The sequence below is a fragment of the Lepisosteus oculatus genome, chromosome 6, assembly GCF_040954835.1.
Source record: "Lepisosteus oculatus isolate fLepOcu1 chromosome 6, fLepOcu1.hap2, whole genome shotgun sequence".
Classification (NCBI taxonomy): Eukaryota; Metazoa; Chordata; class Actinopteri; order Semionotiformes; family Lepisosteidae; genus Lepisosteus; species Lepisosteus oculatus.
In genome coordinates, this window is record NC_090701.1 from 56,902,061 (window position 1) to 56,918,630 (window position 16,570).

Consider the following 16,570-nt stretch of genomic DNA (forward strand, 5'->3'; position numbering starts at 1 on the left):
TTAAGTAAAGACCAGTCCAAGAGCTTTCTCATAATCAATTCATTACTTCACAGCATTCGTATAGCACCCTTCATCTCAGAGTATCTGAGAGAGCACAGCCCTGCTGGGACCGCATTCCCCAGAATCCTCTGGGGGAAGAAGCTGCAGCTCTCGGTCACCTGACCACTTGGAGGATGGCCATTGGTCGGGTGATTGCTTGAAAAGTAGGAAGCAAGGCTGGAGAACCTCTGCACTCACCAGAGGGGGAAGAGGTGACCAAGGAATCTGTGGGTTTTGGGGAAATTGAACCGTGATTTTTCAACAGTTTGAATCTTTGATATCCCAAATATACTTTGTAGGAGACAAACCACTTCATCCACTGCTGAAGTGCAGCAATCACCTGGGTGACACAATGTACATAATGCAAGAACTGCCCAACTACAAAGCAGTTCAGATGGAGACGTGAGAACATGTTCCTCCTTCTGGTGGAACATTACGTAGGTCAGACTGTAGAGGCACAAAGTGGAACTGAGTTAGAACCCCAAGATAACAAACGTATTGTTACTAATATAGCCATTGGATCTTTAAAGGTTTCTCAGTCGTTGGTTTTTGAAATATGTGGTCCAGAGGAGTGAATCTCCCCTACTGGTGACACTGCTGACAACAGCAGCCTGGACTCCCCTTGAGGTCCATCAGTCCAGCCTTGACCAGGTCCAGCCCTGCTTCTGAGATCTGGCGAGATCAGGCCAGGCAGTAGCGATGATGCTGGTCCAGAGGAGTGAATCTCCCCTACTGGTGACACTGCTGACAACAGCAGCCTGGACTCCCCTTGAGGTCCATCAGTCCAGCCTTGACCAGGTCCAGCCCTGCTTCTGAGATCTGGCGAGATCAGGCCAGGCAGTAGCGATGAACAAGTCCCCTTATCCCTACACTACCTTGCCTATCTAGGTACTCTGTGTATTTAAAAGGAAGCTGAGTCAGAATGAACATGAACAATGAGTTGTTCTAGCTATAATGTTCTATCCTATTTTTACAGCACGCGATGACAAGCAACACCTCAAGCCAACAACAAACCTATCTATCACTCGTATTGTTCTACATGACATGAGTGGAAAACACAAACCTTTTGAGTGGCATTTTAACAATATGAAATAGTGAGAAGGCAGATGAAATGGCCTCTGGGAAGATTTAAAAGAACGTCTTTTCTCTTTATCAGCTCTTTAGGATAACAGAGTTATTGTTTCTTGCTGTGTTCTGTTCTGAAAAAAATTAACCTGAGAGAACAGAGCAGCTTTTTAGGGTCACAATCAGTGCACTTAAACCTTTTTTGTGGCTGTTGTTTCAGAGAGTGATTTTTTTATTCTCTTTAGTTAGTGCAAACTGATTTTCACAAGACCCAAGGGAACCAAAGCCTACAGACCGCCTCAGCATTTCTAAATGTTCCTGTTGGCGGTACATTATGTCTAAAAAGCATTCAGAGAACACAAGGGACTTGGGAAATCCTGGATTTGGGAGTGAAGATATTTTCCTTCAAACAATAACAAATGTGTACTCTTAACCAGTCAGCTGATGATCACTGGTGCAAAGGCACCAATAAAATGCAGAAGCCAATCTGCACAATCAGTATACACAATCAATTTTGCTTTGTCTAGACAAGCTTTAGTTTTATAGTTTGATGCTGGCTTTCACAAGAGTGCAGAAGCTAACACTAAAAACTTAAAAAAGAAATGTTAAATTTGATAAATATTTCTCACTCCTCACTTCTCATAGCAGTGCTCTCTGTATTTACTGTATGTATACAAGTACTGTAGGTTACTTACAAAGGCCAGACTGCCGGGCTCTGCTGATAACTGATCACAGCCTGCAGTCACAGTGGTATGGGAAATTTTAGACAATAACATGTTAGACATGTTGTTTGTTTTCACAAAAGAGACACAATCATGGACCAACATACAGTAGGCACTTTAATATTTGACTTGATCTGTTCTATCTGCAAAGATGAAAATTGTATAAAAAATATATGTTTTTTTTCTTTTTTTAATATAATTTATAGATTTCATATAAAATATTGATATATTTTATTTTATTCTCAAATAAAAGACACCAAACATTATTAAAAACAAATTTAAATTACACTTACTGGCACGAATTGCAAAAGTTAAAAACGATTATCTGTAATATCCGAGTACTTTTCTTTTCTGGTATTCCATTAAGTTTAGGTGTCTCTAAAACAAGGTTTTTTATCCTTTTTTTACTTTATCCATTATGGTGAACTAATCTTTATATAGAACTTTGTTATACTGATGTACAGTACACAATGTGGCCGACAAAAGTAAATTATAATCGTTTTGCATTGCGCTGTGGGTGGAGTTGTCTTGCTAAACTAGATCTTTATGTATTTTTTTATTTATGGTGAAAACATGCCCCAGTCTTCTCCAGCACAACCTAATGGCTAAGCTTCAGCAAAATCCCATTCTGGGGATCCAATGGGATCCAAGTTTAAAACGAAAGTCTGGGAGTGATGACAACAACCAAGTTCAATCTGACTCGGCTGTCAGTAATTCGCAATCGCTCCTCTCCCAGACGACGTAAATACCTACGAGATTCCTGTCTCCCTCTCTTGCATCCCACCTCCATCCCATCTCCAGCCTGCAGCTGCCCCTCGGTCACCCCGCAGGGGGGTCCTGGTCTCCTTGTCCCCTGGCCAGGAGGCCAGCCCTCAGCCAAGCGCGTTCAGCCAAAATTTCGCACCATAATCCTTTCATGGCGCTTTAATCCTAGGTGCTGTCATTCCTACTGAAATTAATTTCACAGACCAGGCTGGTAATTACAGAAGGGGAGAAGGAGGAAGGAGGTGCACCCAAGGGACATTAACAGAATGTATGTAAATTCATAATCGTATACTTACTACCTGTAAGTACACCAGGTGTGTACCCTACTGTCTATGTACTATTGAAGCAGTAGCACAAATGTGGCTTCTGTCTCATTCAGGGGTCTCAATATTGCCATCTGTGTTTCCTTCATTGCGTTCCTCATACACTGGCTTAGTGGGAGTGTTACAGATTGAAGGTAGATTCCACAATTACTCCATGCCCACTGGGGTTCCTGGATTCCCCCCCGCCTCCGCGGAGCTGCAGGCTTTGGTCTCCCGAGCTCTGTCTTCCCTCAGTTGGGTTTCGTTTCATTTTAATCCATTTCCGTTTTCATGCACTTTATCCTCCCAGCTTAAAAGCTGACATTACAGTAGCAAGCAAAAAAAAAGGAAATGTGGAATTAATTTTCATCAGGGAGGTTTCCTTTCTGAAATCCTACTATTCTCCTTTTCTGTTATATTATATGTATATAATGCATCCAGCCCATTGACTTGTTTTGCTGTTTTTCAGGCATTTTCGGTCCCTCTCCCCCCTATGAATTGAAGTAATGATATATGATGATATTGCACAATTATAGCCTTTTCAGAATGGCTCTACTACTGTATATACTGTATGTGTAAAACTGGTATACCATATCTTTTGGAGACATTAACCCACGTTTTACTAAACAGGCTTCTAGATCAAAAGCCTGCACAGGCGTGTATCAGAAATGTTTGCAGATGCGGCGTAGGGCAGAGAAAGAACAGCGGCCTGTACAGTACTTACAGTTGAAGCCAGAATCAATGCTGTTCCCGGCCACCAGGCTGTTGACAGTGATTTGAAAGATGATGTGCAGCAGCAGGAAGGTGAGACTGGTAAAGCAAAGGGACTTCAGCAGCCTCCCTGTGTGGCCTGGAGGAAACAAGGAAAAGCCAGCACTGATGAGTGATTATCATCACCGTTACCACCGGACAGCACACCAACAAAACCCACCAGCTCGACCAGCCTCCTGCCCAATTATAACTCTTCCCACCTGAAACAGTGCACTTCATCGCAATCGTTCTTGACTGGACATATTGGACGAACATCCTCCATAAGGAAAAAATGCTCTTCGAAGACACAGGTTCATGTTGGGTTTTTCTCGCTGTGCAGTTAAGAGGGAATAATTCATGGGCAGCCAGCAATAACTCTAATACTGCAATGGCGAAACCACTGACGAGTGTGGTATAACATGGGACGGTCATATGTTTATGTTTTTAGAATTTTAAATTAATCCAGCTTCCAAAGAAAAGCATAAAAGTCCAAAATGGAGTAAGCCCCTGTAAAAATTCAGACCATTTGGAAATATCTGGTTTTTTTTTCATAAATGTCAGATATTCCCATAGTTTTCTTCCTTTGACCACAAATATTTTCTGAGTCATTAGAAAATGAGTATATCTGAGGAATATTCTCTGAAGGACACAGAATAAAGGAAGAGGTTTTGATGGGTCACGGCATCTAAGTGGGAAAGGTCTCATAAGTGAACTTTATAAGCATAAGTGGGGCTAAATCCCACAGATACAAAGCAATGTCTCCTACGCTCTGGTCCGCACAGCAAACAAAGACACAAGCGATTGTCTCCAATAAAATTAACTTGGGAGCAGTTAAACCGGTTTGCTCCATGGGGAGCCCTCAGAGATATGGAGTAAGTAGATGAAACAAAGATGAAAATACATTTTATGGCTGTGAGAAGTTTATGTTGGTCACAGATTAAGGAAGGACCTCGGTCTGAGCCTGTAGAACACAGGTCTCAAAATGTGGTTAAAATAAAGATCTACAGAGAGATTACCATCAAACGTCAACATCGTCAAACATTCTCCTAAATCTGACATACCCAGCTCTCAAAACAAGTTCTATATTGTTTTTAAATATTGTAGCGTTACAATATTATATCTACAATACAAAGGACTTTTACAGAAGAAAACATTGAGCCCTTGTATCCAGTGGGCATTAAAAAGACAGAACACACCCTGCAGAAACTGTGATTAATGCAACAGAAGGCAAATACTGATATTCAATGAAGCTGTTGGTAAAACAGAGAGACTATTATCTTAAGAAAAAGACACTGTCATCATAAATAAAAAAATGTAATGCATGAAACTAATCTAATTTACCAATAAATGAGAGGTGTTTCAGTTGTTTAGGGATTCAAATGAAACAATTCATTCACATACTGTAGACACAAAAGAGGTTGATAGCTGAAAGAAATGCATTTACTCTCCTTTAGATATACAGTACAATGATGTGTTGATGTGTTTTGTTGATGTGCTATTATTGCTAAATGTCAGTGTGAAAAGACTTATCGACCAGAAAACATAATTACAGCACTGTAACTTACTGTAAATATTAACAAAACTATAGACATTTCTAGTTTTTACAGAGATATGTTAAATTCAAGTTTTACATGATCCAGGTGGGGCTGCACATTGGTAGTGGAGGGGATCCCCATTACCTGTAAAGCACTTTGAGATTTGAGTGGAATGTCCAGAAAAGAGCTATATAAGTGTAAAGAATTATCTATGTATATATACTTATCTACGTATTACCAAGTACTTTTGTTTTAAATAATTATTTGGACACTTCAATAAACTAATGAATTAGTATACTAAATGTATTAACCAGTGAAATCAGTCAACTTTTAAAATACACTGTAGGCAAAATTTCCTTTTTTTACGTATTGGCTGTACGGAGCCGCTGTTCCCATCAGCTGAATGCTGAAAAGAGGCATGCACCAATCAGAAGAGAACTCTCCTTCCATTTTCCACAGCATGAACTCCAAAACACTTAGCACGACATGCGGACAGATGTGACTGGACTCAGCAAATACTTATCACGGTGAGAGCTGAGCTTTGTGAAAAGGTAGTGAGGCTTCAGATGTTTATCTTTCTGCTCTCTATAATGTCTTCCTTAGTGATTCAGAGGTCCCTTTCTACCTCTCATTCTGCACGTTAACGTTACTAAATCTATCCTGTGGGGGGGGGTGGCTAATCCTGAAAACACAAAACCACAACTCAAGGACCGTAAAAACCTTCTGGAAGGTAGTAAAAGTGCGCTCGCAGAATATCTGTACACCCAGTCGAAACTACACAGAAATCTAGTGCTGTACATTTAAAAAATAGTTTATTATTATATTCTTAAGTTAGTTCATTCGAATCTGTTCATCCATGTAACAAGCTATCAGTTAGAAGTATGAAAACTAGCAGTTAAGTAAACTAATGTAGCTAGCTGCTTACAGAAGCACAAATAAGAAACAGATGTATTTGTGGTTTGATGAGGACAGACATGCAGTAAAAGCCAAAGCAGCAGCAGCTTTTATAGGCGTCCTTACAACACATGCTTCAAGTTTACTTCACCTTGACATTGATCCCATTACATCTTGCACACAGGTAACAGGGCTTCAACTTTTCTTGAAAAACTAATATTCCAAAAAATATTACCCCCCCCTCAGGCAGGTAAGAATGCCAAGAAAATGAATCGGGGGTCTTTCTTCAGAAATATCATGCATTTCAGGAATACTTATCTTGCATCGTCATACTGTATGTACGTTTGAAGTCTCCGTATGTTCTCAGATCATACTCTTGTTATAGGTGAAATGAAAAATCACATCAGAGGCTTTAAGGAACCTTTTCTCTTTCAGACTCTAAGCTGTGGGAATGACCTTTCTATGAAAGTAAAAAATTTAAATTGTTTTCAATTGTCTGCTTTCATTTTTTTATTGCTCTTAATGTTTTGTAAGTCCTCACACTGAGTGTTTTATTTATTGTTAAATATCTGAGGAACTTCTCCTTTCTAATTAAAATAATGTGAATGCATAATTTTGATTTAAGAAGTCCAGTTCATGCTTAGATCATCTTGAAGGGAATTTATTTTAGAGTATTCATTTTAGTATTTTAATTCATTATAATCTGCCGTGAAGGATCTGCCAGAAGGATGTACAGTACGTAGCAGGTAATGGGCGATGAGGCATAATATATTTATGAGAGTTTGTCATTATTTCAGTCTGAGCAGCTATTACACATTTCTACACACCTCGCCGCTTGGGCCAAACGGTTTCCTCACGTTTTAAACTATTCTTATAATCTAATGTTCCTACATAAAACAAGGCCATCTCAGTAAGCTATAAATGTTCATTGAGGGTTACTAACAAGAACTGTGTGTACAGTGGCACTTATTGTCTCTACATGTTTCTATTAAACAAAAAAATAAAGAACACCACAAAACTATCCCACTGTCCATTCACATACAGTTCTGTAGGTATGCGCTGTATCTGTATTAGAACTCACTCTAAAGCATGCCATTCGTTTTTAGATTTTTGTTCTGCTTTTAAAATACATTTAAGGCATACCACTGTTAGCCACATAAGTCAGAAAATAAAGTGTTTCATTTTGTTAAACACAGGGCAATTTGCACATTAAAAGGATGTTTAGATTTTATTTAACTGTTGCAAAATAAATGGACACCTTTTTATTTATACAAAGTTACAAAAAATGACATATGACTTTGTGAATTTCTTAAAATTGCAGTGAGCTTTGTAAAATGCATGTTTTTACAGCTGGATGGTATTATCTTAAACACCATAAAAGATGTGGGTTGTGCATAGAGCAACACACTGTTCATTCTTAAAATCCTCTAACTGCATCTTGAAAAAAAACCTAACCCACATTCCTCAGACAACCTGCAGACAAGAGACATTCAACAGCGCCAAATGCACGAAACGAAATAAATCCACATCCTGTAGCCTTCGTTGAAGTAAACCAATAGAAAGACTGATCTGGACCTTATTTTAAAACCGAAACTCCATGGCAGGATTCCTGTTGGGGTTTTGATCAATGCCATAGGCAGAGATCAAAACATTTTTCAGGCTAACTTGTTACAAATTCTGCTAATTCTGTGGGTATGAAAAACACTTACAATTACCGTGCAAACTTTTCACCCCTGTTCTTATACACCAATAAATTACTGCACTGTATGTCAAATTCAACTCCTTCTTCTGACAGACAGTAGGTGAAGTCTATAACTAGAGTTGTCAATAATTGTTGTTGGGTCTTCTGATGGACCAGCTGGTGAAAGATGAGTTTGCACCTGAAATGCTTCAATCCTATTGAGTGACAGAAGCAACCACGCACTCATCTACTGAGTGAAGAAAAGGAGATCCCATCACAGAAACTGAAATCCCACTGAGTAAAAGAGGAGGGAAGCGCGCATTCACTGCAAATAGAAACTGGGAGACAGAGTAATCCCAAGGGATTCCAAGGAGAGCTGGGATTCCAGACAGGATTGAAAGACCACCAACCAGACCACCGCACAGAGAAAGCAGAGAAGCCCCAAGTGTTATGGAAGGATTGAAGTCCGGCTCTGGAGGCAACATGACATAACAGCCATGGAACAGCGGACCAGGGTGTGCACTCCTCGGAAAGATCGATGGGGTCCCCTAATCCATAGAACAAATCCAACCAACAGGCCAGCTACAACACCACACCAGAATCCAGGCGGAGGGCTACAGGGTGAAGCTCTTTAATATGTGTTGTGACCTCACTGCAGGGAGATATTTGAACTCTTCACCTAGCAGATTTTCTGCTTCTCATTTCCTCATGTCTGCATCAGTCTCATCAGAACAGACTCAGCAGTATAGCGTTCTAGCCCTGATATTTTGATTCTATTGAAAATCAAAACTTAAACAACAGCTTGCAGTCCATATAATTCCCACTGCATTCCCACTGACAGCTTGAGGGATAAAGTTAGAACAAATATAACTGCAGACAAAGGCCCTCATTCACCCAGAGAAATAGCAGAATTCAAATAGATAAAAACAATGGGAAATACTTATCTCTGGAATGCAAAACAGTACAGAATGATGTAATTCTTATCATTAGAAATGGTAGTCATAGTGCTTTTTCTGAATACTTACATTCAGAACTGGATGGGTAGATTTAATCAAATTGGGGTAGAGAAAACCAAAAATTTTAATGTGTTTGACTTGGTAAAATGTCAATGATCAGTAGTTCACACATCTGTTTTTTACTGTGTTCTCCTATCAGACGTAATGAGGATACAAAGTTTAAGATCCCCAACAGAAACAGCTATTTTAAACAGCAGGGGTGTGGAGGTATTAACCAGCTGCCAGCAACACTGCAACACAAATGACCTAAACAGTACTAAACAGGATATCCTCATTTTTTCTTCATAATAAAGTTGATGACAAATACCGGAAATCTTCTATAGAGATAAAGATTTGTTTTTTAAAATGTATTAAAGGTTTGGAACTATAGCCTGGGACAGATTTAGTATCTCTTAGCACTCTGCACCTAGGAATTCAAAATGCTCGATCCTAATCAAATGATTTAATTCATATATTTATGACAAAAAATGTATGCAGAGCATAAACAGGAAACTAAGGGGACTAAAAATTTCACTGTGGTATGGACTTTGCTAAACACTCCAAAGTGCTCCTAGTAGATTAAAAACAAATCACCTCACAGCATTTTCCAATACACGAAAAGCACTTTCACAAAAAATAAATTTAATGAAAATTACAGAGCTAAGAAGAAACACAGAAAAAGCCTTTTTGAAAAGGGACATTTTTAGGCTAAAGCTGAAGCTGTGTGGAAGGCAATAAACAGTACAAAAGAGCTGCCTCATTTTAATGCTTGATTCTTAGCTGTATACAAATGATAATTCAGGTATAACTATGCAGTTTTATAATTTGACCATGAGAAAACAAAAATACACTCATACCCCGGTATAAGAAAGTTCAGTATACAAATTTTCGCTAATCCGAACATGAAGAATTTGTACATGTAATTTGTTATAAGAACGAAATTTTGCTAATCTAATGGCGCAAGGGCGTCATGAGGCAGCAGTGCTTTGTGTACGATCATCATACGCTCTCATTTCCAAAGTGTTTTCTGTGTTCTTTTTGTAGGTGCTGTTCATGATGGACCTTAAGCAAGAGAAAAAGATTTTTTAGCGTAATAGTCGACAACAGTATGCACATCGTTCTAGCCGATCGCTTGGATAGCAATCTATTATGAAAGAATGAAAAACGTAAATACGATACCATTAATTATTTTACAGCTATAGTTGGCTTTTTTTTGTAGAACTGCATTGTTCACTAAGCTTGCTATAATGGTGTGTATGGTATTATATGTTGGGGGTGGTTTTTGAGTGAACTTGTCTTCGGCTCGGAACGCAGTGGAATTTTCCCCTAAGAAATAATGGAATTTCCATTTTCAATTTACAACCTCCTGCCTTCCGAACAGATTTTCAGGAACGACTTGGGTTCGAACACCAGAATACGAGTGAACTTAATAGCAGAGGGCCCAAAATATGACCCTGGGGAATACCCCAACCCATCCTCAGAACTAAAATGACCAACAGAGACCATCAAAGTAAGATTTACACCATTCACTGTAAGAAAGACACTAAACAAATCAAGTAAAGCTACAGTAAGTAGAACATCATGATTCATACACCCAAACGCAGTGCTAGAACCAGAGAGAACAAACACGGATAAAGTGCCAAATCTGACGGCCGCTATCATGAGCATCATGTGAGATCATTGGTAACTTTTACAATGTTCCAGTTTAACAAAGGCAGATTCACTGCTGAGTAATTGTCTAAAGATCGACAGAAAGGGTTTGAAAAGTTTGTATACTGAGAACAAATGCAAGTTTGGATTATCAGATGTGGTGCAAAAAACAACAACATTCAGACCTTCCACAGCAATATGAGATTTTCTAAGGCAGGGAGGCTTTAAGAGCTGCCAACACCCCTCCAGAGTTCAAGGAGTCGTTCATTCAACACCAAGGAGCAAAGGGCAGAGAAAGAGGAGTGCCAAGACACAAAGGGAAAGGGGTCTAACAAACAGGTGGTGGGTCTGACATCTGACACCACTACAGGAAGGCATGCAGGAGGGAGCCGTGCAAAGTGAGAAAAACACTCAGGAATACAAAGAGGCCCTGTTCAAAAGCACATGAAAAAATGGAAATCTGGTGTCGGATGTTATCAAGTGTAGCTGTAAAAAAAATTAGGTTTGCTTAAACGAGACAAGGTCAACGATGCGACGAGGTAGTTAGGCTTCACTAATTAATATATATATAATCGAAAAGTAATAACAATCCGTGAAAATATATATATTCCATACCCCTCATCTAGATGATGACTTTCAGTGACTGAAGATGTGCAGTGCAAAGCACAAATTTGCCATCTACTGTACTCTCCAGTTTATGTGAAACTACCTTTATACAGAGAAAGCGATCAGTGCACCATGGACAGTTTAAACACAGGCCAATATATCAATAGTAGAGCATGAATCAGAGAGCTAATGAACAGTATAAGAGACAGGAAAAAAAGCAAAGAAAGAGCAGAATCAGCAAACTAACCAGGCTTCTTGATCCCAAATCGACTGCCCATTGCCAGCTATAAAACTTAAGGACATAAAGTAAGGGACAGCAAACTTCAGATCAAAACTCAACATGTGATCAGAAAGACCCAAATCATGGCTGCTCAGAAAGCAAACAAGAGAGCTATTTGTGATGGCGAATTCCAAGATGTGATCATTGTAATGAGTTAGAGCATAGACAAAAACTGTTAAGGCGCTGGTTATTTCATTGCCAGACTGCGCTGTTGAGAGTCAAAGAGGATATTCATATGACCTGGGACTAAAATCCTGTTAAAGTTAAAACAAGGCAAGGCTAACATATCAGCAAGTTCATCTAAAAAGTCAACATTATGATATTTAATTAGCAAAAAGAGTGCTGTGCCTGTACCTCATAAAGGATCATAACAGATAAAACAGAACATTCTGATTTATTTTGTGATTTCTTGCTTAATTAAGAACAAAATGAAAAAAGAAATGTTTTTTTAACTGTTTTTGAACATTTCTTAAAATACTCTTGAAACTGTAGTCCTCTTAAACACACCCAAAACTACTGTTTATAATATGAGTCATCCTTAACAGATGTGAGTTTTCTTCTAAATAAGATGCAAACTGCTCTACACACAATGTGGAATCTACTGTAGCTATGTGTATATTTATAAAACGATTTTGGGAATTACAATCTAATTTTCTGAAACGGAACCATTGAAGACTACTTGAGTTACATTCATTTAGATATTTTTCAAAAAATTCCAACTGTAACATGACTCTGTGAAGAGTTAAGCCAAAAAAACCTACTGTATTTAAACACAAATTAATTTATTTGGTCCTTATACTGTAAATACCCAAATACTTTAACTTACAGTATTTATACAAATTAAAAAAACATTTAAATAAAAATGTATCTATTCAAATACAAAATGACATTACCTGCTGCATATTTATCTTCAAAATAAGGACAATTGCATACTAAATAATAAACATTTCCTTATATGAAGTATTACAAAAAAACGCGAGAATAACTCAACTACAAAAACCAAATGTAGCACTTTCTTTTAAGAAACCTACATTGTAAAATCTAATATCTTGGACGAATGAAAGCATTGCTTAACCAAACCTGCAATCTAAAAACACTGGAATAATGTTCCTCAATGTGTTTCTTTCTGCACTCATGAAATTACTTTTATCCATCTACAGTACAATGCCTACATCAAGCCCTGCATGACCAGAGATGGATGCGCTGGTGTTTGTTACACTTTGGTAACAAATGATTCATTTAAATATGGCAAAGCTGTATGCTCAGTGCCTCTCGCTTTGGCTTGTAACACAGCTTGTTGTATCTCTCAAAACTGTTGGCAGCCTGTGTCCTGTGAACCTGTTCCTTGTCCTCCAACGCTCAGAGGTTGATCACATCAGTGAACTTCCTTGAAGCTACAATGCCTTTCAGACCCAACCATAACATTGCAATGGGAGACAGGACAGAAGAAGTTCAAGTGCATTTGACGTGCTTTTTCTTACTTAGACATTGTGGTTGATATGACCTTTGCTTACTGATATTTGAATACAAGTAGCTGAGGCTACTAGGAATAATCTCTGTAATTAATCGGTACTGATATGCTGAGCACTTGCAAGTTAGATTTAAGGATTTAAGGAAGCTCCACTCAGCAAAAGATTGTCACAACGCTTGACAGTCCCCATGATGGACACTTCATTGTATCTTCCACATGATGCTGTCAAAGGTCCTACCATACTTCTGTATAAAAGGTCTCGGAGTGTAGGTCTGAATGTGGTATTCTTATCTATTGTCATGAATGGTGATCTGCTGTTTTTCAGAGCACTGGAAATAAATTTGTGATGACCAGATAGCTGAAAATGGATCACATTCAAAAGGCTCAGAAGGCCAAAAAGATGATTGCTTTGTGTGGAAAATTGATATTTTCTTATCTATCTATAAGATTGAAACTACTTCACGATCACACCTGGATCACACACATTTTAAAACCATTTTATGAAGGAAATATTTTCAGCATATACGTTTCAGCACACATTGCCTACATTTTCTTAAATGAGAGAATTCTCTGTAAAACTCTTCAACTCCTGTTATTTATGGCCCTGTTATGTGAAGTGAATGAATGTAGTAAATGTTGGTCCAGTAAGGAAAAAAAATATTGTTCCAACTTCTCAGCTGAAAATCAGAACTAGGATGTTTATTAGCTACTTTAACTATTACAGCTTCTATATAAATCCACACATCTGGACAGGTTACTATACACCTAATGTAAAGGTGATTTAATAGTTTTATTATTGTCATTTAAAGCTTTATTATACACTTTTATCCCGGCTCTTAAAAAAGTACAAACGAAAATGAATGTTTCTTTTCAGTGCATCTCAAAAGGCAGTGTAGCTGTTCTCTCTCAGAAGGGCATATTAAAAAAAAAAATACCGTACATACCAAGTCAAATTTAACAAAATGGGATTTGTAATATTCAACCCAACCTAATTATTTCAAGCAGGAGCATCTCAGGTACCAAGAGAAAACTGTGGCCTTGATCCACAACCAGCAAAAGCCCTGAAAGTAAATATTAATGGGCAACCTCCAAAATAGCTCCTACATGTTTTTTAAAGAAAGCTATGCTCAATAAAACCCAGTGTTACTACCGTACACTCAAGCTTTAGTGTCTGGCTAATATAATTTAATGTTTGTTCATGGAAAGCACTTAAACTTTAATTACATTGTGTGGCAAAATATGTAACATGCTGATCTGTCGTACCTTAAACAACTAGGCACCTTCCAAATGAGCATCACGTGGAGGTTTTTAAACTGCTAATGAGTTTTGGTTTATTCCCAGAACATGCACTTTCATTTGCTAGTTGAGCACTGTGGAATATAAAATGCATATAATGCCAATTAATAAAGCCAACACACATTTCTCCTCAGCAGCACAGAAACAAACTAAATACCCCCCTCAACCCTTGGTCTCCTGTTTCTGACACCATAAAAAGCCAGACAAAACACAATAAAATAAATTTCCAAACTCATACAAAGAACAGCTTTACACATTTTAAAATTGTTTGAGCATTGTTCACTGCATTTCAATGAGCCAGTACAGCATCTGGTATATATACAGTATTTTCATGTGAGATTCTTGTCATTCTTATTCACATAATCTTGAAGGGAGACTGCCTGTTTAAGAACCGACTATTTGCAAACTGTTGAATTACAGCACAGACGGGAAAATGTAAAAAAAAAACTACCCAAATAAAAAAGAGTCAATGTATTTTTAATAAAGCACAGAGCATTTGAATATTTTCTTCTGACACATTTTGTCCTGTAAAGCTTTTAGTAGCCATTTTCCAGATCCTGCTCTGTTTTCTCTTCATTCTTGGATACTCCATTCTTAACTCTTCTTCTGTTTAAAGTCTATTTACGTCCCTTTATTAATTATACTGTATTCATATAGACAGTACACTAGCATTAACACACACAAATTTCATTTCTGAAAAGGAAATCGTGTGGCTGCATGGAGGCCAAAAAGCAAAGGATAATTCAAATACACCCTTGCATTATGTTCAATTTCATTGTTTGTGTTACCTCCTACTCTTCCGAAATAAAAAAAATGAGAATTATTTTTTTAATCTTTGCATCATGAAGGTAAAACACCCTTTATCTCTTCCCTCCCCCAACCCCACACACACAGAACTCTTTGAATATACTCTTCAAAGGCAAACACAAACACAACACAGAGATTCACTGGGTTTTTTTTAAAAGGCAATGAGTCACCTGGCAGGAGAAAGTGACAGTGAAGTCTTGCTCTTCAAGGGCTGACAAAGCCCAGGGGAAGTTTACCTGCAGGAAGCAAGCCCCCTAACACGACCCCCCCCCTTCTCCCACAGGACTTGAACGTGCTACCCTGAATTCCTGCACTGTCAGTAAGTGCTCTGCTCCACAGCACAACAGCTCAGCCACAACAAAGGTAAAATTAGGTCTCCTCTTAAGCTGAAGGTTGTTCTTAGGTGATAGTAAGTTTAAAGACTCCAAACTACAGTGCAATAGATGAGGTATTTTACTATTCACATCCACACAATACTTTAAAATGTACTATAGGCATTAAAAGTTAGATTGTGCCACATATATACATACGTACCTAATGTTTTACTTGCACGGCACAAACAGGTTAAATGCGTAAGGAAGGAGACAAATTGTCAACCACTCACTAATTAAATTTTATTATGTGACTCATAGTTCAGATATTTCCCAGAACGCAATCATGGGGCACTCTAAAAGATCAATTAAAGGCCAGACTCAGAATTTGTTAGAGCCCTGTGTGAAACAGGGCAATGTGATGATGTCAGAAACTTGCCAGAAAACTTTATGAATGAACAATTGGTGGATTAAAAAGCAAGAAATAAGTACTGTATTAATGTATTTTCTTGGCACACTTCTCAAATAAAAAAAAAATTGCATTGGTTTTGTAATATGAGAAAAAATATATTTTTAGAATGTAGACTTTGGTGTATACATTTGCATTTTGAGCAGTCTGATTTTTTTTCCTCCAGCACATCTCAGAGGCCTAGAAAATTATTCTGAAATTGGGTGGCACAGTGTGCAGAGGTTAGCATTGCTGCCTCTCAGAGCTGTGGCCCTGGGTTCAATTGCTGAGGTGCTGTCTGAGTGGAGTTTGCACGTTCTCCCCAGGTTTGTGTGAGTTTCCTCTTACAGTCCTAGAACATACTGGTGGGTTAATTCACTTCTGGGATAACTGGCCCTGGTGTGAGTGTGTCTGTCTGCCCTGGGATGGACTGGTGTACTGCGCTTTGCACTCATTGCTTGCTGGGATAGGCTCCGGCCCCCCCTGATCCTGAATTGTAGGAAGCAGTTAGAAAATGGAGGGATACTTTCAACCATGGATTGTGTTACATAAAATATCTCTTTATAACTTCCATTTAAAAAATACCTTGCTACTCAAGTTCATAGCTTGTAGCTTATAGAAGAAGATATTCATATTTTGAGAACTGTCTTCTTCATATCACATCTTGCTAGTTTGTTTGAGTCAGTATAGACACAGGAGGTGGAACAGAAATGCATTTAGTAAAGTCTATAGGCTAAGAGAGTGAATTAAGGAGGGGGTTTTCCTTTGTGTTTTTTTTTTTTACATTTGACGTGGCGAAGTGTGCGTACATCTGGGAAAACAGCTGGACAGAATCTGGTTAGTAGCTGAAAATAACAACCACAGAGAAGAATAGAGTCAGCTCCATTTACTCGCAGGGATGACAGAAGAAATGGGAAATCCACACCCATTTTAACAAGGAAACACATTTCATG

General features: G+C 38.3%; 1 protein-coding gene across 1 annotated transcript in view; it reads right to left on the reverse strand.

The window, feature by feature from the left end:
- Positions 1-2,575: 2,575 nt before the first annotated feature.
- Positions 2,576-16,570, reverse strand: part of LOC138239474 (piezo-type mechanosensitive ion channel component 2-like) — a 63,581-nt gene continuing 49,586 nt past the window's right edge. Inside the window, exons 3-4 of the mRNA XM_069191689.1 lie at positions 3,618-3,743; positions 2,576-2,679 (exon numbers count right to left, since the gene is read on the reverse strand). Coding sequence (XP_069047790.1) covers positions 2,576-2,679; positions 3,618-3,743 — 230 coding nt within the window. The remainder of the gene's footprint in view (positions 2,680-3,617; positions 3,744-16,570) is intronic.